Source organism: Diachasmimorpha longicaudata, chromosome 6, assembly GCF_034640455.1.
Source record: "Diachasmimorpha longicaudata isolate KC_UGA_2023 chromosome 6, iyDiaLong2, whole genome shotgun sequence".
NCBI classification, from domain to species: domain Eukaryota; kingdom Metazoa; phylum Arthropoda; class Insecta; order Hymenoptera; family Braconidae; genus Diachasmimorpha; species Diachasmimorpha longicaudata.
The window spans coordinates 2,935,531-2,961,041 of record NC_087230.1 but is presented as its reverse complement, the minus strand read 5'-3'; the positions used below and the strand labels follow the sequence as shown (position 1 = coordinate 2,961,041).

The 25,511-nt window shown below is 38.5% G+C and overlaps 3 protein-coding genes and 1 non-coding gene across 7 annotated transcripts in view; 3 read left to right on the top strand and 1 right to left on the bottom strand.

The window, feature by feature from the left end:
* Positions 1-5: 5 nt before the first annotated feature.
* On the top strand, positions 6-15,795 carry LOC135164112 (uncharacterized). Its single transcript, XM_064124172.1, has 3 exons — positions 6-143; positions 12,964-13,115; positions 15,137-15,795. The coding sequence occupies exons 1-3, from the start codon at positions 112-114 to the stop codon at positions 15,310-15,312; spliced, it is 360 nt and encodes a 119-aa protein (XP_063980242.1). The 5' UTR covers positions 6-111; the 3' UTR covers positions 15,313-15,795.
* Positions 1,843-16,615, bottom strand: Mdh2 (Malate dehydrogenase 2). Its single transcript, XM_064124171.1, has 5 exons — positions 16,353-16,615; positions 5,367-5,582; positions 3,683-3,955; positions 2,817-3,146; positions 1,843-2,191 (listed from the first exon to the last, which is right to left on the bottom strand). Exons 1-5 carry the CDS (start codon positions 16,425-16,427, stop codon positions 2,063-2,065), a joined length of 1,023 nt encoding a protein of 340 aa, XP_063980241.1. The 5' UTR covers positions 16,428-16,615; the 3' UTR covers positions 1,843-2,062.
* Positions 16,616-18,525: 1,910 nt separating this feature from the next.
* The window catches only part of LOC135163804 (histone-lysine N-methyltransferase SMYD3), a 49,771-nt gene continuing 42,785 nt past the window's right edge, over positions 18,526-25,511 (top strand). The window contains exons 1-5 of one of the 4 annotated variants that reach the window (XM_064123616.1): positions 18,844-18,938; positions 19,041-19,209; positions 19,329-19,629; positions 21,527-21,768; positions 21,842-22,146. In XM_064123616.1, the coding sequence (XP_063979686.1) occupies positions 19,490-19,629; positions 21,527-21,768; positions 21,842-22,146 (687 nt within the window). In that variant the 5' untranslated portion in view covers positions 18,844-18,938; positions 19,041-19,209; positions 19,329-19,489. Of the gene's footprint in view, positions 18,681-18,843; positions 19,210-19,328; positions 19,630-21,526; positions 21,769-21,841; positions 22,147-25,511 lie in introns of those variants that run through there. The other 3 variants (XM_064123618.1, XM_064123615.1, XM_064123617.1) reach the window with 3 other exon arrangements.
* On the top strand, positions 21,191-21,278 carry LOC135164159 (U6atac minor spliceosomal RNA). The gene has a single exon (XR_010299242.1). It is a non-coding gene; the product is annotated as a U6atac minor spliceosomal RNA (small nuclear RNA).

Sequence of the window (25,511 nt, the reverse complement as noted above, 5' to 3'; positions counted from 1 at the left end):
ATTGTCAACTGCTATCTGTGTGTGCTTTTCTCGATTTTAATAACATCTGAAGGTCCTCATCTACATCAAAACAAATCGACTTGTGCGATTTAAGTGGGGAGTAGTGGAGAAATGGCAATGATCATGAGCAAATATGTTCGAGGGTGAGTGAATGGCTTTAGAAATTAGTATGGATGTTCTTCTAACCACCTTCTAAGGTGGGGACAATGGCTAGAATTATCGCTTTTAATTTATTTGAAAATCCCTTGAAAAAGGAATGCAACGCTGTTGTCAGCTTTGGTGGGCGCCGAGTTAAGCTATGTATATTATATAATATATATTATATATTACATAGTATATATATATGCTATCTATTATGCATTATATGAATTTTTAAAAATGGAGTTCCTCTTCTATCTTGACTTTTTCATCACTATTTTTTATAATGCAAGTTAATATGCGCATGGCACGCTTCATAGACTAATTTCTAGAAAATCATAATTTTCGAGGATTTTACTTAATATGTTGATATTCAATTCATATAGACTGAGGAAAAGAGAAAACTGTTACCGAAATATACTATTATGTTTCCTGAAAATAGACCGATTTTCAAAATTTAACAAAAAGCAAAATTAATTTTTGGAAAAAAATGCGCCAAGAAAATTTTTGTGTAGTGCTTTGCCCTGGAAATTTTGAAAAAGTAAATTAAAATAAAAAAGAGCGTCGAAGAAAAGTTCTGGGTGATGAAAAAAAAATTGTTGAAGGAAAACAAAGGTTTTTTTCAGTACTGGTTATTTTTCAAAAATTTTAAGGGCAACGCGCTACACAAAACACTCTCTTGGCGGATTTTTTAGAAAATTCATTGTTTTTTTTCTCAAATTTTATAGATTTTTTCAAAATAAAAACAAAAATTTTGATATTTCATGGAGGTTGTTTTTAAAAACTGAATTTAGAATTTAATGGAATGAAGTGGATTTTCTATTTTACTTCTTTGAATGTTTGCAACACATTCAAATGCTTTGTTTGTAATATTTTAATATCGCACGTACATTTGAAGCTCCCATTTGGGTGGTCAATACTACCAACGTCACGAATTCATTATGGAAATTTTATAATGTGAAATGGTGAAAAATGGTGAATATGGGACCATTGCTATGAGCTTATTTTTTTAACTATCCATCCAAAAAATATAGAATATGTCCCATCGAAAAGAGTATAGGAGATTTATATAATTTACCTAGATATAATTATTAAAAATCATTTAGAGCTAGTGGAGGAGATAGTTGTGTCGTGTATAGATACCCGGTAGCGCTCGGTCTGAGTCGGTTGCGTCAAAGATGACCATTTAAAGTTGTAACTTTTCTGGGCCAATGCTCAACCAGGCATCTCTATAGATCCATTCTCCATAGGTATCCATTTCACCCGAGGTGTTCGTATTACACCGTCATCCCTTTTACTTTATACAAATCTCGACGAAAACCGTGATCGGTTTAGTATTTCCATGGCTGTCATAAGTCTTGTAATGGATTGGGCTGTCTTGAATAAATTAAATGAATCAATAAACAGACAACCTCAAATGCGATTGTATTGGATATATGACCAGTTAATTGAAAAGATACATGATTCAATTTGCTACAATGAAGCGTATAAAAAATTATATATAATGACAGAAAATTATGTGTGAGCTAACTATTTCGAGGCGAACAGCTAATTTGATTACAAAAAATAATTATCCTTTATCCCATACAAGAACATATACCAGTGTTTTTATTGATCGAGTAGTAATGATTTATTTTTAAAAGTTAATTGAAAGAAAAACAAGGGAATCAATTTGTAAAGGTAGACAAATAAAAAAAGAGAGAATTACTGTATCGCACGGCTCATTTAATTTAATTTACATACTTCAATTAATTTAACATGATTGGTTTCGGGAACTAATTACATTAAATGCACTCAGCAATTCATCGACAGTCGATTAACCATGTCTGATGCATTAATGATACTGTTTCATTGTCTTTTACGTTGATTTCCATGCAAAACACGTAGTCATACGTGAGGTGATGAGAGCTCTTCATGTGGTTCTTCACTTCTTATTTACAAAGTCTTCACCCTTCTGGATATTCTTCTTGAGCTCCGGAATAGCCGCCTGCAGCAATTTCTCTTCGTAAGCGCTCAACTTGCCGAGACCGAGGTTCTTTTCTACTCCGTTTTTCTGGAACATTCATTCAAAAATGAGAATTTTCGCACTTATAAAAGTAAAGACAATCCAACGTACGAGGCATATGAGACATGTGCAGGAAGACGTACGTGGGTAAAAACCGAGAATTTCTATCGCTATCAAATTGATATAGGATAGTGTCCCTAATGAAAAAATCCTTTACGATTTTTTTCATTTTTTTAAATATCATTTTTCTAATGTTCTATCTTAAAAAATCAATCTGGGGAATTGTGTCGGAATTTGGTATTTTTACATTTCAGGGCGTTCTACATCATTTCCAAGGAAAATGAGATCCGAATCCGAAAATCCGAAATCGGAAAATCAGATGATTACAAAGCTTCGGATTAGTGCACTAATTTTCATATTAATCCTTCTTAAACGACTCGGAAAAACCTTTTTCGTCAACAAAACCTTTTGCCAACCTTGTGAATGGCGACATAAATGTCTGACCACAAATATGTTTCGTATTTTGTAACTAAATTCTTAATAACTTTATCTTATTAGAAACTGAAACATTTTCCTAAAATTCTCTTAGAGTGCGATGTTACGACATATTTACCAAATAAATCGATTTGGGAATCCGTCCTTTATTCTATAGATATATCTAAATTCAACTTACACCAAGGAGAATCGGCGTTGAGAAATATTTGGCGTCAGTAATATTTGACCTGACGTAAGAGCACTCGACGACATTTTGCTCGCCATTGAGCGCTCTGATTAAGGAGAAACCGAATCGAGCACCAGCATAAGCCATGGAGAGTGTTGCTGAGCCCGTGCCAGCTTTAGCCTTTACTACTTCAGTGCCAGCCTCCTGGATTCTCTCAGTGAGGGCCTTGAGTTTGTCATCGGGAAATGAGACACTGGGCTTGGCCTGGCTGATCAATGGAATAATGGTGATTCCACTGTGCCCTCCAATGACTGGAACCGATACCTTCTGAGGATCAATGCTCTGAAAACATCCCCCATTGTCTTATTAGTGCCTCTTAATGAATATCGGATATATGTTAGAATCATAGTTTCATCAGAAAGCAACTCTTCAACATTATACAAGCAGAAGAATTTTCGGACTATTTGGAATTTAGTTTAGGAGAGGAGACAACAAAATTTGTGAGATTTCAAAAATCATGAACATTGTAAAAATTTTGAAAACGTGGAAAAATTGTAGAAATTATGGAGCATAGTACCATTGATCCTACTTTTCGATATTTTTCTTCCAATCAGAGCGTTTACCAATTTGGCGCTGTTTTTTATTTCTGTTATTTTTGTAATTCCTCCGCATTAGCTGAGTCTAAGGAGTTTCGTACTCAATTAACAAACAGTGTTTGTTTTCGAAGCCACTGCATCAAAATCTTATCACATTAGTTTCTACATTTCGAATGAATCAATTTTCAAATTTCAACTCTCTATTTGGGTAAAATTGTCAACTTCTTTGCCTTCGCAAACAAACTAAACAAAAAAATATTTTTTTTTATAAAATAAAATTACCTTGGCTTCACCGATGAAAGCGTTTGATCTCACAATATCCAAAGTGGTGACGCCAAAGATCCTGTTGGGATCATAAACTCCCGCCTTCTGGAGGACTTCACTGGCAATGGGAACTGTACTATTGACAGGGTTCGAGATAATTGCAATGAAGGCCTTGGGACAGACTTCAGCACAAGCCTGGGCTAGATCACGTACGATGGAGGCGTTGGTGTTGAAGAGATCATCTCTGGTCATACCGGGCTTACGTGGTACTCCAGCAGGAATGATAACGACCTTATACATAATAGAAAACGGTTTTACTTCAATTTGGACCACGCTAGGCTTTATTTGTCGCTCTTAACTTGGTTGGTTCCATAAGCTTGGAATATGGTAACAGGGAGTTCGGAGATGAGGGGGTTGATAAATTAGAAATAATGAGGAAATTATGCCTAAATTTTATACTCAAAATTTCCTATTAATTTCCTATATCCTCATTCTCCGGAAAATACATATTGAAAGTGGGAATGGAATCTGGAATTTTATATAAAATCTGTAACACATATTCAATAATTAAAATATCGCAAGAAATAGAGTTGAAAGAATAGAGTTGATGGCAGAGTTGCCATCCCTGGAGTATTTTTTTTAGAATTATTTTGCATCGTTTTGAGTCAGGATGACTATGTGGTGATTGATTAGGACTTTTAAAAATAGGTAAATCTCACTGTTGTACTCGGCCAGGAATCGAACCTGGAACTTATCCGCTGTCAGGTAATGGCTTTACTCACTATGCGAGACCACCGGACACAGTCTTGAAGAGCTCGTCATGAAATTTTGACACCCCATTACTCTTGATTTCGAAATCGTGAAAGTGTTTTAATATTCAACTCATAATTTATTGATGTTTAATAATTTAGTCCTGAAGTTTTTATGTTGTGGATCCTTCGGGAACACAATTCTGTATTGCGAATACTTTTTATTGCATCACGCTCACCCATTTACAGATACTTAATACAGATCCTGAATTGTTTATGAGAATATTCCCACGCGCGGGAATTGGTGGAATTATCTTTTAAAAATGCAGTCAACATTATTACGCTGACAAACACACACACACCTCGGATATTTTCAATTTCCGCTTCCTGAGGTCGGTGCAAATACGTTGTTGATTATCGGTAAATCGACTGGTACCCAATTAATAATAGCAACTACAATAATAATTGTCGTTTAGGGAGTTTTCAGCCCTTGACCCAGACCGCGTTGAGTGGAGGCCTTTTGCCATCCAGTAAAGTTAATAAAATTATCAAAATATTATTCTCAATGAGCGGCGCGTCTGAAATGTTTAGGCAAATATTCAGTTTTTGTCTGAAAGGTTTAAGAAAATTTTCCACCTTTATACACTCCTTAGGAGCACTACTTCCAGTCACCCGAGATGTCCATACAATCTTACGACTTATCCATATTTTCTTTATCTGCCTAGGCTCTACAACTGGTTCTTAGTCGTGTTTCCCTTCTTTCTTATACTTATTGTTTCCTTCACACATTTTAATTACAATGTGAAATGTCACAAATGTTTTAAATATGTTCAACCGCTGTGCAATTGCTTTGCATCTCATTTCAAATCATTATAAATCTACACAATTTAAGTATTTGGCCTATTTAAGCCTTTTGATAGAAATAAATTATAAGAAGTCTATGAGAATATTACCTGAGCACCACGAAGGGAGTCTTTGAGCTGTTCTGGTCCAGTAAATCCAGTGACCTTGGAGTGTGTATCAATGTGTGAGAGATCTGCAGCGACTCCAGGGGTATTAACAATATCGTACAGAGATAATTCGGTGACCAGGGGTGACTGCTTCAGCAGGAGCGAGAGAGGTTGGCCAATACCTCCCGCTGCACCCATCACGGCAACCTTGGCATCGCGCTGATTCAAAGAAATAATTATGCCGAATAATTCCGTATAAATTTAAGTATTATGCATGCTAAATGTGAAAGGAAGTGTTAAGAAGAACATAAAACTTATGATAATAATTTCTCATCAATTTCTTATCCCCAGTTTCTGTTTAAATGAATTATGATTCGCTTACTATCCACTACTGATTCCAACCAATTAGACATCCTAGTTTTAATCACGAGTTCACCATAATTACTTTAATCAGACAACTTGCTCTCAGAGCAGAACCAGGGAAGGAATTTCTAGTTGAAGGCATTCTTTAGCTCATGGGACTGTACAAAAATTTGTTCACTTCCTGTTAATGGCTTTACAATATGATGATATTGTTGATATACAAAGACACGAAGGGCAAGGTGATGGTGGATGAACGCATAACCGAGAGCTTCAGGACAAGGCAGGGAGTACGACAAGGATGCCCTGGGAGTCTCATACTGTTCAACATTTACAACATCGACTTAGAAGAGCAACCTAAGAGGAAAGGGAGAGGACACGGCGAAAGGAATAAAGTATTCGTCATACTCTACGCGGATGATGCGGCACTGGCGGCAGAAGATGGAAATCAACTACAGAAAATGATAGGGACGACGGAGAAGTAGTCGGATCGGAATAAAATGAAGCTCAGTGTAGAAAAACCAAAAATAATGATGTTCAGAAATGGAGGACGAAGGAAAAGTGGACGTACAGAGGGGAGAAAATCGAGGTAGTAAATCACTTTAAATATCTGGGGGTATGGGTTACAACGAGGAATCAGTTTAACATAAACATGAGAAATTAGCAGGCAAGGCGGTGCAGCTAGTGAAGGGGGTTGGAGCGAAATTGGAGCGAAAATTGAGGACCTGCACAGATAACTGTATCTCATGGAGACCACAGTGAAAGGGGTGGCATTACACGGAGGGGAAGTATGAGGATGGACGAGATGGAGGCACCTGGAGACGCTACGGGGAGATATGTAAAGGCGTGTATGGGATTTGCGAAGAACTCACCAAGTTACGTATGGAAGCTGGAGGCGGAAATGAAGAATGACAAGCTGGTGAAGAAAAGCATGTGGGAGGAGCTAAGGGGAATGAAGAACGGAAATGCCTCAGTGTGGGGTAAAATGGTGATCAAAACATTAAACAGAGTAGGAGACAGAGTATTTGTTCTTGGATAAAGAATCCAACGGTTGGATTATGCTGTTGTTAAATAAGTACAAGTCGTATTTTGCTACGTGATAATTTATTTATAAAAAAACAAAAAAAACACTTTCACAATATTATAGATTTACAATGAATCGGGGAAAAAAGAATGAAGAAAGTAAGAATGATTCGGGAGCAGCAGGACATATAGACACACTGAGAGAAAGTAAGGGAGAGGACATGGGGCTACCGGACTACTGGAGGGACAGGAAGTTGAAGTTATGGCGGAAAATTGGGTGGGCGCAATGGAAATGTTGGAATCTGACAGGAGAAGGGATTAGTGGATCAAACGCTGCAGAGGCTGCCGAAGAGGAACAGGGTCGATGGAACCCCTTTGTAAACTGTGAAAGAATACGAAAAACCATAACGAAAAACAGTCACAAATGGTGGAAAAGCTGGTTGGAAACGGGAGAGAGGTAAAGTGGGCCAGAGACACTAGTAGGGGTACTGAGAAAGGGGCCGAACAGGGCATGGTGCCTGAGACTAGTGGAGATAGGAAGGATCCTGAAGCTGAAGGTAGAAGAAAGATGAGGAGAGCTGATGGGAAAGCAGCGATGAGACGGAATTATTATAAATACCCAGGAGGACGGGGAGAGGGAGGAATTGTGTTAATAGGGATAAGAGAGAAGAAGAGCTAGTGAAGAGAGCGGGAAGAACAAAGCGAAACCAAACAAATAACGAAATAAACAAGTAAATAAGCAAATACCGTATTACTCAAATGCCCAAAAGCGCAGCAAAGGGCTTGCATATGCTTACATCGTGAGAAAATCTACACGATTAGATTATATCAGAATAGCAGTAATAAGTTTGGAAAGTTATTTATAGTCTTTTACCTATGTTAAGAGAGGAGTAGAGGGAGGAGGTGTAAAACACAGGATGTAACACCAAAGAAAGAAAAGTTATTATTATTTTTAAGCCTTCGGATGTTTTCAATTGGAAAGATTTTTCGACGTCATAAGTTTGGCTTCAAGAGCATCATAAAAAATTATTAAAGTGGCATCTCGGAATGTAAATGTGATACATTAGTTTTCCCCCTTCTTATCTCAATTAAATTCGGATTAATTGATTTTGTCAATTGTTCGTTTCTATGCCTCTTTCAAAGATTATTGAGAATACACCTTCAGACGAAAACATCATTGTTGAGATTTCCTATGAGTACATTGTTTTTCATCAATATCCAGGGATTGACGAATGATTGATGGAATAGAGGATTCAATTCTTCTTTCCTGTTATCCAGACATTGGTCAGCATTTCCATGATGGCTTGTCTATCTGCAGTCCTAGGGATACTGATCTGCAGATTCGCAGCAGAAATTGGACAATTCGTAAAGAAATAGAATGAGAGAGAAAACAATTCCGCTTTTTTTCAACCCAGCCAGGAATTGAACCCGGGTCTCTCAGTATCGTGCCGGGTACACCGACTAATCTTCTTTGGGCATCAAATAATTCGAAGAGAATTAGAAAATGGTATTAGATAATCCAATGGATGTTTGGACCATTGTCAATACCCTTACGGCGTCCCTTAAACATCATATTAAGCGGTTTCATAGTTTTTGCAAGCGACTCAACCGAGGACAATGAACTGTTTGTCTGTGAATGTTTTGTATCAATGATGACACAAGACAATGATAGTCCAAAAAACCGTCAGACTGTTTAGCTCAACGAATTTGAGCTTGGACTGTGTTGAAAGTCTCCAAGAAGGTCAGACTACGACGAGAAGGAGACGAGGGCGATACTCAAAGCCTAATTCGCGGTCGAATACTTAACGCATTATATCGACCCACTGGCATATGCTGTCACATCTGAATATAACATTTCCCTTTTTCATAATAAGTACCCAAGTGTTTAATTAACATCGACCCTTCCCGCTCATCACGAGACACCCCTCTAACGTGAGTGAACCCAAATGAGCCCACTTTACGAGCTAGTTGGACGGAGTGCGACGACCCAGATGGGGCAGGGTATCGCAGTGTCCTGCCACCAATGATCAATTAGATCAGCTACCATTGATCAAGATAAATCTTTCTACATCTTTGTGAATAGTCCCGGACTATTCCCAATCGATGATGTAACCCCAAGCATCACGCATCCGATCAAAGGATCGTCGTAATATTCTTTTTTTTTATTTTCTTCAAGCCTGTAAAATCAGTGCAACAATTCTGGAGTTCTGGATTCAGTGTTATTATTCTTTTGGATCACTTAGTCAAGTCTGCTGTTCTTGTGTTTACCACCGATTTTTGTAGTTCAGCCTTTTTCCAGGGGTAGTGGCTGCTGCCTAGATATTTTATGAAATCAACATCGTGTTGATAGTTTTCGTATATCGAGTGCGTTGGTTTAGGATGTTCGATATAAATTTAACGAACGTATAGTTCGAATGTCATTGCAGTACGTTACCAGGTTTGTAGCCTGCAATGGGGGCTATGAAAACAACCTTTCATGTGCCGTTTCCATATTCAGGGCTGAGTTCTAGTTAATGCTCATGGAGAGCCGACTAGTGATACCTGCGATGTGTTTCCTGTATGCCATCCTACTCAGTTCAAGTAATGAACTTGTCTGTTATCGTATTCGATGTAGTCGACATTTTGGAGGTGGAATACAAATGCTTTTGTAAAGTGATGCCGTGGGGTTCATCTTCTTAGGTCTATGACGCTATCCAAGTCCTTGATCTAATTCTTCTGCATGAATGAGTGGGGCTTTAGAACTAGGTAACGTGTTTAGGCTTTAAAGTCAGTTTATTGGAGGTGTGGGTTTTAAGACTTTTTGACAAACGGAACAATAACTTTAAATATTACAAAAGACTCTTAGAAATTAAGACAAAGATTTTCTGTTACGTGAATAAGTTCGTTGTTAACTGTAGAATTTAGCCTATATGTTTATTTTGTGTCTTTTATGGTTTTTCTAGCGATAATAATTTAGCGTGGAATGTTTAGTATTACTGAGTGATGGATTTATGGCTTGCAGGCCTTTTTTGGGACTTTTGTGTGAGGTCCAGTGGAGGCAGTGTGCGGACCGCTAAACAATGGATGATTTGTTTTAGTGCAGTGAAGAGGGGGAACTAGGGATGAGAATGAGTGAAAATTTGTAAGACTGGACAGTTAGTTCGTTTTGGGTTTTCGGAGAGAACACTTATTTTAATCGCGGCATATTTTTACTTTCAATCAACATCTTTATACCAAGTTAATGTTTTATCATAATTATAGTTCTTTTTTGTAATAGACTTTTTCTCATTTATTTCTTGCCCACCTTACCGATCCTACAGAGGTAAACACTTGGTAAATTGATGAGTCAGTGTGGGGATGAGTACGTCCAAGGCCTGCATTTCCTCCTCATTCGGGTAGTGAGACCCCGACTCCGGTCAGTTTGCTGTTAGCTCTCCCTGGAGTTTCGTACGAAATCCCAAATACTGTGCATTAGCTTATTTGTTTCCTTAGCTCCAAGTGACGAGGTTAGGGCCTCTCACGGCAGCTCTCTAAGTTAGGATCACCCCTAATAGTCCGTCATGTTCTCTGTAGGAGTACCGGTGGGTGAATCGTCTATTCCCCAGACTCTTTCCCCTTCATTTATCTCCACGTATGGACTCGGTGATGATATCCGTGCGTTGGTATCTTTATCTTCAAGTGTTCGTGTAACATAATATTAATTTAGTATCCTGTGATTAGAGTTATTGTGGAATCCGCGTCCCGTGAACCCTGGCCTTCTCTGTCCGCGATGTAGCATCATGAGGGACTTCAGACTTCCCACTTCCGATCCTTTTGCCATTGGTTTATAGCCATCTCGCGGATAGTACCTTTTACGATGAGCGGATTCATTGAAGTTGTTGGTTTTGGAGTGGGTTCGCCGGGTTTTTTGGATTTTGGGAATTTATGGATATTGTATTATAGAGAGGACAAGGTCCAACTCTACTCGTACCGTTTTTTGTGCTCTTGTTTTACGATTTTGGGACCTTTCGGCTTGACGAGACTCTACCGAGCTCAGATAAGACCGGATAACCCCCCCCCCCCTTGTTACCTTTTCGGCTGCTTCGGCTTTTAGGATTCTACTTTTACTTCTGCATTTATGAGGTTTTATACACTTCGGCTAAAACAGTGCAATTCCAGTCCCTTATCCTTTCGGTTTCTTTTCGTTTTTATTAGGTTCTGGTCCAGAAAGGCTAACTGGAGCCCACAACTGGAACGGGTGAAGGTGACGTGACTTAACTACTGAGATAAAGTCAGAAGAAGTGTTTTACAGCTCTAACTGTAGTCTCCTATTTATATACATAAAATACAATAAGTTTCACGAGTCAGTGAGACAAGTCGTAGATTTTGACAGTGAATTTCTCTGGTTCCCGGTAGCTGAGTGAGTTAAAACGCCCGGTGCTAAACTAGCAGATCCAGGTTCGATTCCAGGTTGGGTTCAAACGGAATTTTTTTCTTTCACATTCCCATTCTCTCAGAACTTTTTCATCTTTCCCGGGAGCGCCGCATTAGCCTAACGCCGAACCTCAGCAAAGTTTATGAAATTTTTATCAACAATCTAATCATCAGGTACTGTACAAAAAACAAAATTCCTGATAATCAATTTTGTTCCTGTGATTCTCTGACGTCAACAAAGCTCTTTCTCACAAATGCATGATAGGAGTGGTCCTAATCGACCTGGAGAAAGCATTTGATTCAGTTTAACGAGCCGGTCCAATTTTCCCATTCATTAAGAAAAAAAATACCGCCAACATGATACAACAAATCTAAGATATTATCAGCTACCGATGATTCATCACCACAGACGAAACGCATTCCAACGGCGAGAACTTGAAGATACTGGCAGAACTATAGAAAGGAGCCGTCAACTATCCATGTCTGTTCTCCATCTACATCTGAACGTCTTTGGGCATAACACCCTCAGCACTAACTAAATAGCCTATGCAGATGACTTAATAGGATACGTCGCTGGAAAAAATGTAAAAGTCATCCAGCCGACTGTACAAACACGATTTCAGAAAACTTTAAACTCGACGCCGCATGAGTCTCCTCAAGTGCAAGAATATTCTAATATGGCGCCCCGTGACAGAAGTAAATAGATGTGATAGAGCCGGAATTAACTGAGTAAGAGTTACCATGTTTAAAGCAGACAGAAGAGAAAAAGTAATAATACCCTCTAAATAACTAGTCAAATGTCAATAGTCACTCACTCAGGCGGCTTTCGCACAACCGGCGTATTTCACATCGTACCCAAATCCTTTGCTACTATCTGGAAGTAAGGCATCTGCTAACGTGCGCCTTCCCAGTCTTGTCAAACATGTTCCCTTCTATCTCCGAAAAAATTAGGCTACCGGAACGTCAGTGGGAGTGCTGCAGATTCCGGACAATCCTATCGCACGTGCTTTCGCGACGAATAGTTCGGCCAAAAAGGATGAAATGAATGGAGCTTCAGTTCTCCGAACTGGAGTGACCCCAAAGGGGACACAGTGCGACCCTATGACGAGAGAGGGCGTCACCCATTAGTCGTCAGTACATCGAGCTGGTTCAGCAGAAATCACAGCAGTCGTTATCCTATCGTCGAAGGGACTGGTCGCAAGTAGGATTACGCTTACGGTAGTCACTCCCCTCCTCATATACATAAATGCTTTTTCTGGGTTTCCCAGCTATTTTTTTAGTTCTAATTAACTTTTGCCAATAGACGGCTAAGGAAGCAACTGTTCCAGCTAGGATAATGGGCTCGTGAGGCCCTGAAAATTATCAATTTTGTTGGATTTCGGGGTTTTCCCCGGGTCCAAATTTACTCTTCTAGAGGTTTTATATTTCCGGATTCAGGAAATATTAATTTCTTTGTTGCTGTGGGACCTTTCCTTTATGTTATAACAAAAAAGGAGAAAGTCCCAGAGGGACTTCCTTATTGCGGGTTTTTCCCAAAATACATCTGGCGACCAGAGATGGTCAAGAAAGAAAAGTCCAAGAGTTAAGGGTGGAAGGAGAAATTATATTGCCTTCTGGAGAGGAGTTTAACGTGGGCCTCACCAATAATGTTTAATCAGTTCACTATAAGTCTTCGTTCAGTCAAGTACCTCTTGACTGTCTAGAGTCTGATAATTTTTAATAATAATTCTGAGTCTTAAAATTGCTCCGTGTTTATTTATTTCGACTTCCATAATGCAATAAATTTAGAGAGTAGATCATTCACAAACAATGACCGCCTTTACAGGATTGAGTCACCTGGGAGAAGAAGAGGAAACATCCTTGAAGAAAATAATTTCGAGCCTCCAAGCAATCCTGAGCTTTTGGATGCATTGCTTTCCATCCTAATGACTACACTGGAGGGAGACTTATCGACTGAGGAAACCCAGGAACCACCGGGTACCCTATAAACTTGTAAAATATTCACTACACTGGTTACCTATTAGGATGGCCCATTTTTTCGGATCCCCTAATGTTTGAGAGCCTATCCCGGAAAATGATTCTTCCATTAATAGACTAGCCAAGGAAATTTTCCAAAAAAAATTTAAACAAATTGTAGTGGTTGCGCGAAGCGTTTAAAGTTGAAGTAAAATGTCTGACCTACTGGCAGTTAAGGGTTATAAAAATTAGGTAGAAGTTAAATACCCTCAATGACGGTCCCGTGTCAGGTAGTAGGAATGACCGCAGGTGGTGCTTCGGGTGTCATCCAGGTAATACCTAAGGGGCTTTCTTCCGACATTTACGAAACATCAAAAATCAATTTAGAATTAACCTATTTTTACGATTCAAATTTTGTTGAAATTTCTGTAAATTGATTAAATTAACAATGTTTATTTTGTAATAAAAATATAAATAATTGAGAGATCTTCATATTCGAAATGAAATTATATCCTATAACGCACTAAGGGTTCGGTTCCTTTTCAGGAAAGGTCAGTCCGGCAGGCCAAATTTTTTTGCCTGGGTTCCATTTCACTGTATACGACCGCCATAAAAGCACCGGATGAGTCGGACACCTGTCTCTACACGAAAATTTGACAATTTTCTTTCCTGTTTTTCACCACATTGCATTTGCAAAAAAAAAATTTCTTTCCGCTAAATGATAGTCAGATAGTTCAATGATCATCTAACCGAATCGAGAAGAATATCGAAAACTCCCGAAGCGTCGTAGACACCACCGAAAATCCCTAAATTGAACAGAAATTACGATTTTTATTTTAATAACAAATCGTTTTTTTGTTGGGAGAAAAATCTTATCTTACTCTTAGCCTTTCTGCCGGAAAGTGTACGAGAGTTCATAACGAAAGGTCGAGTCATTGTATTTAAAAAAAATTATTATTGCATCTGGTCTGTCCGTCACGTGTAAAAGTCCATAAGAAATTAAACCAGTTGGCGCAACCTCTAAAAATGTTTTTAAAAATCCGAAAAAATTCACATATGATCCTGATATTTTTAGCTATGTGTACCACGAATAGGCAGGGTGAAATTCGATTTCCTTCACTTATGGGCCATCCTATTACCTATTGACCAAAATCCTTTAGAATACTCACAATAAAAGCGAGATATCGACGTGGAAGATGTCTTTAACCTTTTTTGATATGATGGAAAGAATGGAAAAATATTTGAAAACATCTCACGTTAATTTTATTGAATAACATACCAGCATTTGAGGTATGTTCTTTTATACTCGGGAATCTCACTTAAAGCTTTGGTGATGAACAAAGTAAATAAGAGCGAGATTTTCGATTCTTCAACATGTGAGATTACTCCTCATTCTATCATGCAAACCTACACTTCGACCGGCCGAAGATGTCTGCTATCACAACGCATCAACGGCATCGGAATTTGGGTTGTCAATTAGCACTTGCATTATTAATATTTTGGGACTGAAATAAGTTTTATTCGTTCAACGTTATGGAAGATGTAGCCCGTAGTAGTTTTCAAACCTCATTTTTCTTCGATATCTTCTTAACCGTTAGACCGATTATTTTTCAAAAATACTCGTCCCAACGACGCCTATGCAACTACCAAGGGATCATAGATAGGTGTCCAACTTCGATTTTGAGGAATCTTATATACAGGGTGTCTCATTTGAAACAATGCATAGAAATATCTCCCTAGGAGGGCAAGTGACAGGAAGGGTCCCGAGGAAGACATTTAATGTATTTAAACGTTTTGTTAGAGACAATTGGAAGAAAAAAAACATTCGAATGGTGATTGGCAATTATGTCTTGCGCTGGAGGTTTTTTTGTTTCTTTATCTTGAAGTTCATTAAATTTCCTGATGTATTTTTAACATTACTGCTATCATAAATTCAGGGGTGAAATAGACAAAGAAAATACTGCCTTTCGAAGTGCCTTTTTAGTGTTTAGCGAATATGTAGAAATTTAAATGAAGTATGTATAGTATTTTTCTGATTTAAGGTGAAAGAATAAAGGATCCCGACCCAGAGTTATCAGTTAAGCCAGGGTTGATAAGCACAGGGATAGGATTCGACGTAAAGTCCCCTCCGTCGCACGAAGTTAGAGGAAAATTTCAGTTGGCGTCCACCGAGACGGAAAGGAATTTCTCTCTAAATCTTCCTCGTAGGACAGAATGAGATCTACAGAAAGCTCTCAAATTATTATTATTTCCTATCTACCGTAGTCTCGAACATATTTAATAGGAAAAATGGTTACACTTAGTATTCGTTTTTTCGCAAGATCTTAGGATTGGAGTAAAATGTTCATTTTTCGAGGAAACCAGTGTGTTTTTCTACGAAAAAAAGTTTGAAAAATCCTCATAAAAATTGATTTCTCCCTGATTTCTAAGATATTAACAAAAAAGCAATTCATACTAAGTACATGCATTTTCCCACTTATTGCCTTCAGAGTTGGTGCCTTCATATCTTCGGAAGTGGCTTTATAGAATTTTCTTGCAACTCCTTCTCTATAAAAAGAACCTAAAAATGTTTGAAATATCCATTTCAAGAATTTCCTTACGTAAACAATTCACCGAATACAAAAATCACTTAATTTTATTGGAATGCTATACAACAATAAATATTGTACGATTTGGAATAACTCAATATGGTGTCATTAGTACAAAGCAGATAATAGTAATCGATAACAATTTTCCGATTTTCCCAGTAGAATTTTTAGACAGAAAATACTGATAAATGATTGAAACTGAAAACAAATGCGTTTTGGATATGTGGAAAACGAATGAAATTATGGCGTAAAAACTGGGGAAATGAAATGCAGGGAATTGAATTTTTTTAATGCACGTGGTATTGTGGTGGCGCTCTCTTCATCAGACAAAAATTACATCCGTTGTCAAAAACTAATAAGGTCATGTGATTTTATTCAGTTAGACCCCGCATTGTATTTCACTTTTTGTAGTCAAGATCAAAGGGGCATTCGAATTATTTTCAATGATGTATCAGTATATTCAAACTTAATAATCCCGTAGCAATTACCAGCGTTGCATAATGCCTGTGCTCATCACTCTTGACCACATCCGTTAATACCCCGGAGTGATGATGGGAATTGATGAATTAGGAGTGGATGGGAATCTGGAAAATTTGGACGAGACACATAACATGCGAAAAATAGTGCAGCTTAATAAATTACGAACTGAACTCGAAGTTATCAGGCTCACCTGTGCACTTGTTGACAATTGCTTAACGCCCTGAGGGGCGAGTGTTATCGATGATCTGATGATACGTGGCAGCATTTTTTTAATTATATTAGTAATTCACACTATCAGATTAATTAATAATAGGAAAAACTATTTTATTCCACAAGCGCCTCTTTTCACACAGTGATAGCCCTTGAATGACACTCAATGACCTTCCAATAGCTTCAAGCAAAGAGGATAGACTAAAATAGAGGCTCAGATCTCGTGGGGTCAGGTGACCTCGCGCCAACGCTAGTAATGACTCCGGCAGTGGGACGCGCCGCCGTCGATTCTGGTGGGCTGCCTCCAAAAGGCTAGTGGCGTGGCGCATATCTATCTTCCTAGTAGCGACGTAGGGTCCCTATGATTTCCATCTTTTCACTACATTAAATCAGTGAAATTCAAATCGATCCTAGTATAATTATTAATATTAATGATAAGTAAAATATCTTCACTACAAGTTTTAGAAATACACTAGTCAAGGATATATTTTAGAAAACTTGGAGAAACAAGAAATCGCTAATAAAACTCCAGATGCTAGCGTGGCCGAAACCTGGAAACCGTTTCAACCATAAAGCTTTTGCCCGGAGACAAGTTATTTTTTTTGCCGAAGTGCAATTCAAGTATTTTCCTTGCTTACTCGGCACAACATGTTGGGCCTATTGTTCGCCTCACGTAGCCCAAAAGCTTGTAAGCTGGACCAGCACAATCTACTGTGGGTGTGTAAGACAAACCCCACCTCTTTCCAGCGGGATGAGATTGGAATTTAACGCGAGTTGGAATAATTTGAAAGGTAAATGTAAGGGCAGCCCGTCTATGTAGACCGGATCGGTTGTAACTCGAGAATCACTTAGAAATTGTACAAAGAATTTTTATAAATTGTTTCTGTGTAAAAAAATTAATATAAACCAAGTAATATACTGTTTCTTATAAAAATTACTTGAATACTCCCGCACTTGTGAAGCAGAGTGGTTGAGCACTGCACGGGCAACGGACCTGCCATCTGATAGAGCCAACCACGAGCTCGCGACGTAACAATACATTGAAGTAGGGGCTCAGATCTGGTAGGCCTAAAAACTCCACACCAACGTTCAAAGAGGATAGACCAAAGTAGAGGCTCAGTTCTGGGGGTTTGACTGACGCCAGTTTCTCCACGTTACCGACACGATTTCACCCCCGAGGAGACGGGGCGCCACGAGTCCTACTGGAGTATCTGCATATCGGCCAAGCGGGGGGGCTCCGTTCGTACTTGTTCAACTGTACAAATGATCAACTGTACACAAAATTTTCAGACGGTGAGAGTACCACTGTGAAGGGATTCAACTGTCGAGAGAAAAAGCTAGGCTGTACATGTGGACCCAGCGCCACATGTACAGCCTAGCTTTGTAGAATTTTAGAATTTTCAAACGGCGCTCTCACCGTCTGAAAATTTTGTGTACAGTTGATCATTTGTACAGTTGAACAAGTACGAACGGAGCCCCCCCCGCTTGGCCGATATGCAGATACCCCAGTAGGACTCGTGGCGCCCCGTCTCCTCGGGGGTGAAATCGTGTCGGTAACGTGGAGAAACTGGCGTCAGTCAAACCCCCAGAACTGAGCCTCTACTTTGGTCTATCCTCTTTGCCAACGTTACTAACGGACCCCATCGGTGGGACGCGCCACCGTCAATTCTGACGACTGAGTGAGCTGCGTAAAAATTCGCCTCTTCAATAACAAATTGTCTCTTCATTCCTAATCAATATTAAGGAATGATACCAACGCTATTCTGAGGAGAATTAATTCTCCTCGATCAGGCGAAGTTTCATCTCTCAATTTCAGTGAATAAAAATTAAACACCATGGGGAAAATCGCACCGCGCTGGCAAACCCGCGTACCCCCGTTCCGTGTGGTTTTTAATTTTAATTTTTTGAGATTAGGGGATGAAACTTGGCTTGATCAGGGATAATTAAAGTCTCCTTCGAACAACGCTAGGTTCATTCCTTAATGTTCGTTACGAACGAAGAGGCAATTTTTTAATGAACCAGCGAATTTTCGGGCAACTCTCCCAACCACCAGAATCGACGGTGGCGCATCCCACCCCGGGGGTCATTACTACCGTTATGATGGGGTTTCGTAGCTCTCCGCATCTAAGCCTCTACTTTAGTCTATTCTCTTTGGTCCCAGTCCAAGTTTTTCTACTCTTCTTGCTAAGTTGAATAATAAAATCTTTTTCTTCGATTGATAGAAGTTTACATATCAATGACTGATAGAAGTTATTATTTAATAGACAACATTAGGTTTTTGCTCAATTGTATAGAAAATATCCAAAAGGTAAGCCCTCTTCGTCATTAAATTTAGCGATCAAGATGCCTACCACTCATGAATAGATGCAAAATTGTTCGTAGATGATTAATAGATAATAATTATTAACATACAATATTCACATGGACTATCTAACAAAAAAAAAAAAAAAATTTTCTGAAGACGTCGAAACTCATTTGATTTTGGCGGGGAATGGAGGGGAGTAACGCCATGTTTTATCATACAGCTGACCATTTACGATTCTCATTGTGGAGCAATTTCAAAATGGTTTGTTGTTGTGAAATGCTATATATGTTACTGTGAAATATGTGTCAAATATTGGATAACTCATTACATGGGTATTAAATATGTACAACAACTGAAATGAAGGTTCATTGTACGAAGGCGACACGTAATCCTTGTGAGTCCTTTCGAGATTTTTCATCGGTGACAGACACTTATTCGAGAATGTAATGGCCTGGATATTCACCAGGACTTGTTTACTAAATTACTTAATTGATCAATATGAGTGATCAACTTGCCGTGCCTGGTATCTACGGTATCTAATAGAGTTGATTTATCCAGATTACAATTTTTTTTTTATTTTCTTGATATGGTATTTTTAATAAAAGGAGTCATGAGGGCACATTTGTATGCGTCATATATTTTCTCCCGTAGGAGCTGGTGTGGTAGATTCGAATGGATAATTATATCCCCAATACCAATAAGCGAGAGAGATAAAAAAGGTAGTAGACTGAAGTAGTTGGAATCTCGCCCGCTGGTGAGTGGAACGTCTTTGGTTGGACTGGTCCAAGCTAAGTGTGAAAACACATGTAGAGATGGCAAGCAATGGGGGTATTCCAGTAAATGGACTACTCAATGGAATTAAGAAAGGAACAACGATCCTCACTGCTGAACCATTTGTATTTGTTTTGAGTCAGCAGCAACGGAAAGAAAGATGTGATCAGTGTTTTAAAAGGTATTCTATCTTCCAATCTTAATTTTGTTACTTTTCGCTTAATTTTAGAACATTTCGTTATGCTTGAGGCATATTCGGTATTTTTAAGAGCTTGAGATAACATATTTGTTTTTTTCTTTTTAACAAAATGCGTTGCAAGTTTCTGTAAGAATTTGCAACTGGCCATTGCCGGAGGGCCTTCAGTCAAGTATTTACATATTATGTAGAGGGTAGCTGCCGCGAGTAAGTACGAAAAAATTGATATACAGTTTAACTGGGTGGAGATAATGAAAGCAATGATGGTTTTTGGAAGATTGGGTGTGCAGCGAGATCGCACGATACGAAGGGATGAACTGATGTGAGAGGAATTACAGAATTGTACAATCTATTGTGGGAGATGGACAAGGCCTCCCCAGAGATCAGAGCCCATTTTTTCAATTTTGATGGCTTTGGAATTTTCTAGTAAAAGATGCTGAGGGTATTTGCACCGAGTCCGGATCCTAGGATTGCGTTTGTGGGAAAGGTCTCAAATATGACCAAGCTTTTTAAGAGCAAAATTAGTTATCAGTTCGTGGGGTCTGTCAGGGATGAGTTTCCTTCAGTGCATTCGTAAAGGAGGGGGTTTGAACGGATTGTGAAGAGGGTTGATGGGGAGACGGAGGGATAGCATACCAAACTGGTATTTTTCGTAATGGAAGGCAATTCGTTAAAGTAACCCTGATAACGTTACATTACGACATTAACACTTATAGACGAGCTTTTGCAGGATTAATTTTTGACTCACTTCAATTAATAGTTTTCAACCACTAGAAGGCACAAAAAATAAAAATCAATGATAATTAAAAGGAATTCAGGAAATCCATTCCGGAATAGGTGGCGAGATACGTGGCAAATAATCGAGAATGTTAGAAATTTCTGAATAATTGGCTCGGGTAGCACTACGAAATATTACTGAGACGTGCTATTATCTGAATAAATATTACTAGAAAATATTACATATCAAAAATATTATTATTATGTGTTTTACTTTTTTGAGTATATTTTGTTAATCAATTGCTGGAGATCCAATTTAGAAAACTAGAAAAAAAACTCACCCTGTGATTTTAAAATCAATATTTTTTTTCTATCTGTTATATTTCTCTATTTTTGTTTCATAATATTTTGTGATGTAATTTCAGCTCGCGCAATTGGATTAAAACTGCTACCAATATACGAAAAAAAAACTAACCTCCACTTGAACTTTTTTGAGAAGCAACACTTGAATTCTTTAGCTGTTGGATAAATACATCCTCAATTTTTGTGTCTGAATGGAAACATTCTTATTGTTCACATTGAAGTTTCAGATTTATTCTACTATGTCGATATTTAAACTAATTGAAATCATATTTGGGTTCATTGGTCATGGTTATTCACATTCTTGGGGAGCTTCCTGTTGGTACCCTCGGTACACTTTACAGGTTTGCTTGCGGGACTCCCGTTGTCATAGTAGTTGCATGGCCTACAGCGTGAAACCTAGAGAACAGCAAATGCAATGAACGGGATTCAGGCAGGATAGCTTCAATTCTGCGGCATTCGTGCAAGAGTATAGTATGAAAGGAGAGATGCTTAGCACTCTCCTAGACTGGGAAGGTATTACTGCAGGATAGTTTCAGACAAGATAGCTTCATTTTAATTCGGCGGGATTTCGACTCAACATGATTAACACATGATGATTGCCTGAGTGAATTCTAACGCACTGAAATCATTCTACGTGAATACCATTAAACTGAAATCATCGTCACTGATGGAAAAATATAATTTCGTCAATTCAATATTCTTTTGACAAGAATTGGAAGGGAATTTTGAAGTTTCAAATGGAAATAATTTTCTAACGAATGCAAGCGGCATTTATTTCAGCTGCATTTATTTTTTATTTTAGCTGCAAAATATCACGATGCGCTGGTTGCCAATACGTTTTTTACTGTGGACGGAATTGCCAAAGAGAAGCTTGGTCCATTCATAAAGTAGAGTGCCCTAATATCAAAAGAATCCATCCACGTATACTTCCAGATGCATCTAGAATGATGGCGAGAATAATAATAAAATTAAGTCAGAATGGAAAAGAGGAACGAGGATACTACACACCGCAGAAATACAGAGTTTTCCATGATTTGATGTCACGTAAGATTGTTCATGTTTGCCCTTGACGACATAATCATAACCGTGTAGGAAAATAAAATGTTTTTATTCACAGACGTGCTGGATATTAAAGGTGACATGAAAAAAATGGAGCACTTCACGGCTCTCAGCTTAATACTCGCTGAGTTTTTACCAAAGGATATGTTGCCAGATGTCAAGGAATTACTGGGAATATTTGGACGCATGAGTGTTAATTCTTTCAATATTCTTGATACTGATATGACGAGTTTGGGAGTGGGAATATACTTGGGACCATCGATTATTGATCATAGTTGCAAACCCAATTGTAGCGCTATATTTGAGGGAACAACAATAATTATACGAACACTTTGTGATATAACAAGTTTTGATTGGTCTGAGGTGAGCATTCTATTATCGTCGCTTAATCATATTCGAGTACTTTAGTCAGTAGTTCTCTAGTACACTGTTTTTTTCTCATTATCTTTCATTTCAACCCTATTTCATCCTAAATATATAGATATGTTGACCATTTTTTAGTATTTCAACTGTGCAAAACGGTGCAACTGTGAAACATCTAAAAATTTTTAAAAATTAGGAAGTTTACGCTTTGATAGAGGTTTTCGAAAATTGCAAACAATTTATTTTCTACCATAAAAATTATTCATTCGCAATCATAAGATATTGCTCAATGTTCGATATTTCACAATATATAAATTTCTATAATTTTAGTTTGGTCACAAACAACACAGGTCTTTTGAAAAAAAAATGATTTTTAACAAAATGTAGGTTGTAGGGTGTTTACCACCGATGAATTTCTCTTTCGCATTTCTCGTGCAATTTAATTGACCGACTTGGAAATTGGAAATGATAGAATCTATTTTTTTCTTTCTCGATGACGAACTCAAGGATAACAATTTTACAACTCTATATACAATCGAAATGTATATATTACGTAAGTCGATTTAAAGGCGAAGAGATACATATGGATATATGCATATGAAGAAGAATATTTGCGTATTTATTGTGGCCACTGCAATTTTTCGATTTCGATTTCGCAGTGACTATCGATACACAATACGGATGATGGACGCGCGCTTCATAAAGATTTCTTCAAATACAAGTGGAGGGGGGTAATAGTGGTCAACACGGGTTTTGCTACGGCTTAAGTGGTTAAGTGGATGACGCTTTATTTTATTATTAACAGCCGAATCCGGCCATAGGCGATGTGTGACCTCTAGCAACCCCTAGATTCCGTGTGATATAGAAGGGAAACTCGAAGGGTCAAGTTTTGTGCAATTAAAAGTTCAAGGGTTTTGCATTACAACAAAACACGGATTATGTACCACAGCCCATACACGATATCCTAATGAGAGAAGCTATTGTGTTCCTACCTTTAAGTTTCTCTTTTTACTCCGATCCTCCCTGACATGCCCATCATTCCTAGAGGATACGCTAATCGGTGGTTACCAGAGGACCCAAATGTGTTCAAATCACTTCTAACTTCGTAGTGGCTTTCCAATCATCAGGAAGCGCTGGGCGTCGCTACTGTGTACTCTGGCACATAATCCGGGGTTTGTTGTGATATAAAACAGTTCCCAGTTGTCTGTTGACCGTCGAGCTGAACGGACGTGTTTTTGATAACAGTGCGTGGTCAAAACAAAGCGTATAAGGCTTAGGCTTCGGCCCCCAAAATCAGTCACTGTTATTGATACAGTTATAGATACAGTCATAGTAATTGTGACAAATCCAAGTGAAATTTCACGAGGGTGGAAATTAATTTCCCCCGAGTGAAACCTCGTGATATCCATTCTCGCAAGGCTCTGGAAACGGAGCCTGCAGTATTCCAACTATGGATCCTCCCCAAGTAAGTCAATCTCAACAGATCCGCAAACCGAGTTACACCAACGTATTACAAACCACCCATAAGCCACAAAGAAGCCATGCAATCGTTATGGAATTTATCCCAGGAACTCAAGATATAGATTACCTCCGAGCATTAAAGAATATAGTCAACCCCAGAAGTATCAAAGCCCTCTTTAGAATCTCCAACAACAGAATAAGCTGTTATCTAGAAAACAGGGAACTAGTCGAAGATATAGTCAAGAATAACAAATCGATTATCGTTCACAACACAGTCCTTCGCCCAAGGCCCTTAATCAACGAGAATAAACGGGTCGTGTTGACAAACATTAGCTTCGAAATCCCGAATAGTTTGATTGAGGACGAATTTAGAAGAATTAATGTGGATATTAAATCGACGATCACTAATCTCAAAGTCAACACAACCGATTCCGAGTTTAAACACGTCTGCAATAGCAAGAGGCAACTCTTCGTCTCCCCAGAGGACTATGAGAAGATCCCCGATATGATTCAAATTTTCCACGATAACACAAACTATTTTATCTACAAACTGCCAGATATAATAACTTGCTTCCTCTGCAAGAAAGAAGGACACATTGCCAAAGACTGTACAGAAATTGAACCTGACCCGTCTCTTGAACAGAACCAAAATAGCATTTCAGGCAATGACTTATCACGTCCTGCTACCCAACAGAATTCCTCCCAAACGACTGATGATCAAGAAACTAGTCCTGGTGACCTTGAGAAAAGAGAAACAATGAACCCAAAAAAAACCAACAATGAATTCCCAAAACTCCCTGAAATGGATCTAACTGACCCTGAAGTTCCTACCCAATCAGCGGAGTATATGGATACCATGCAGTCCCTTCTTCTTGGTTTCGAACCTGCTTCAGCCAATCTTCAAGTTAAAAGAGCAATGACGTCAACCACCTCCACCACCAATTCAATTATCATCCCCAGTGAACCGGAGAACGAAGAGAATGATACAACAATCACAAGGAACACAGAAAGTCCCCCAGAATCTTCTGAAACCCCATCTCAGAAGAAAAAACGAAAACACAAAAAACAAAAAACAATCCCCGCTCCTGAGACGACCTTGGACTGGAACGAAACTAGTAAAATCATCGGAAACCCAGACAAACACTACCCCTTAGACCTTATCCAATTAAAAAGTTTTCTTGATTGTACCAAGGGAGAAAAGGACCTCAAATCCGTGGCAGCGGAATTCACTGATAAAACCGTAGACTTGATCCACATGCTTCGAGACATTCACGGCTCACTCCCAACACCTAGCTTGAAAAATCGATGCACCAGAACAATAAATCACTTAAAATCTCATGTAAATGGACGAAAGGATGTGGAAACCGAAATGGTCTCATCGGACGACTCAAGTGTATAATCAATATAATAAACAACAAAATGGTGGAAATACTTCAGTGGAATTTAAATAGTTTTGCCCAGAGAAAACAGAGACTCAAGCTTCTTATAGCTGAAAAAGATCCAGCTTGCATTTGTCTACAAGAAACGAACTTCCTAGGATCATACTGTGCAAAAATAAATAACTACGAATCTGTCTATAAAAACAGAGTCATTGGCTGCCATGCCAGCGGAGGCGTTGCTTGTTATATTAAACCTAACATCCTTTCAGAAAAATTGGACCTCCAAACACCACTTGAGGCAGTAGCTGTCGTGATAAAAATCCCTGAAAGAATCACCCTATGCAACGTATACCTACCTAACAGCCAACGAATCGATAGAAATGACCTAGAAGACCTCGTCCAACAATTACCAAAACCATTTATTATAGTTGGAGATTTCAATAGTCACTGCCCTCTTTGGGGCTCCTTAAACTGGGACTCAAGAGGTAGAATTGTGGAAAAATGGATCAATGATAATGATTTAAT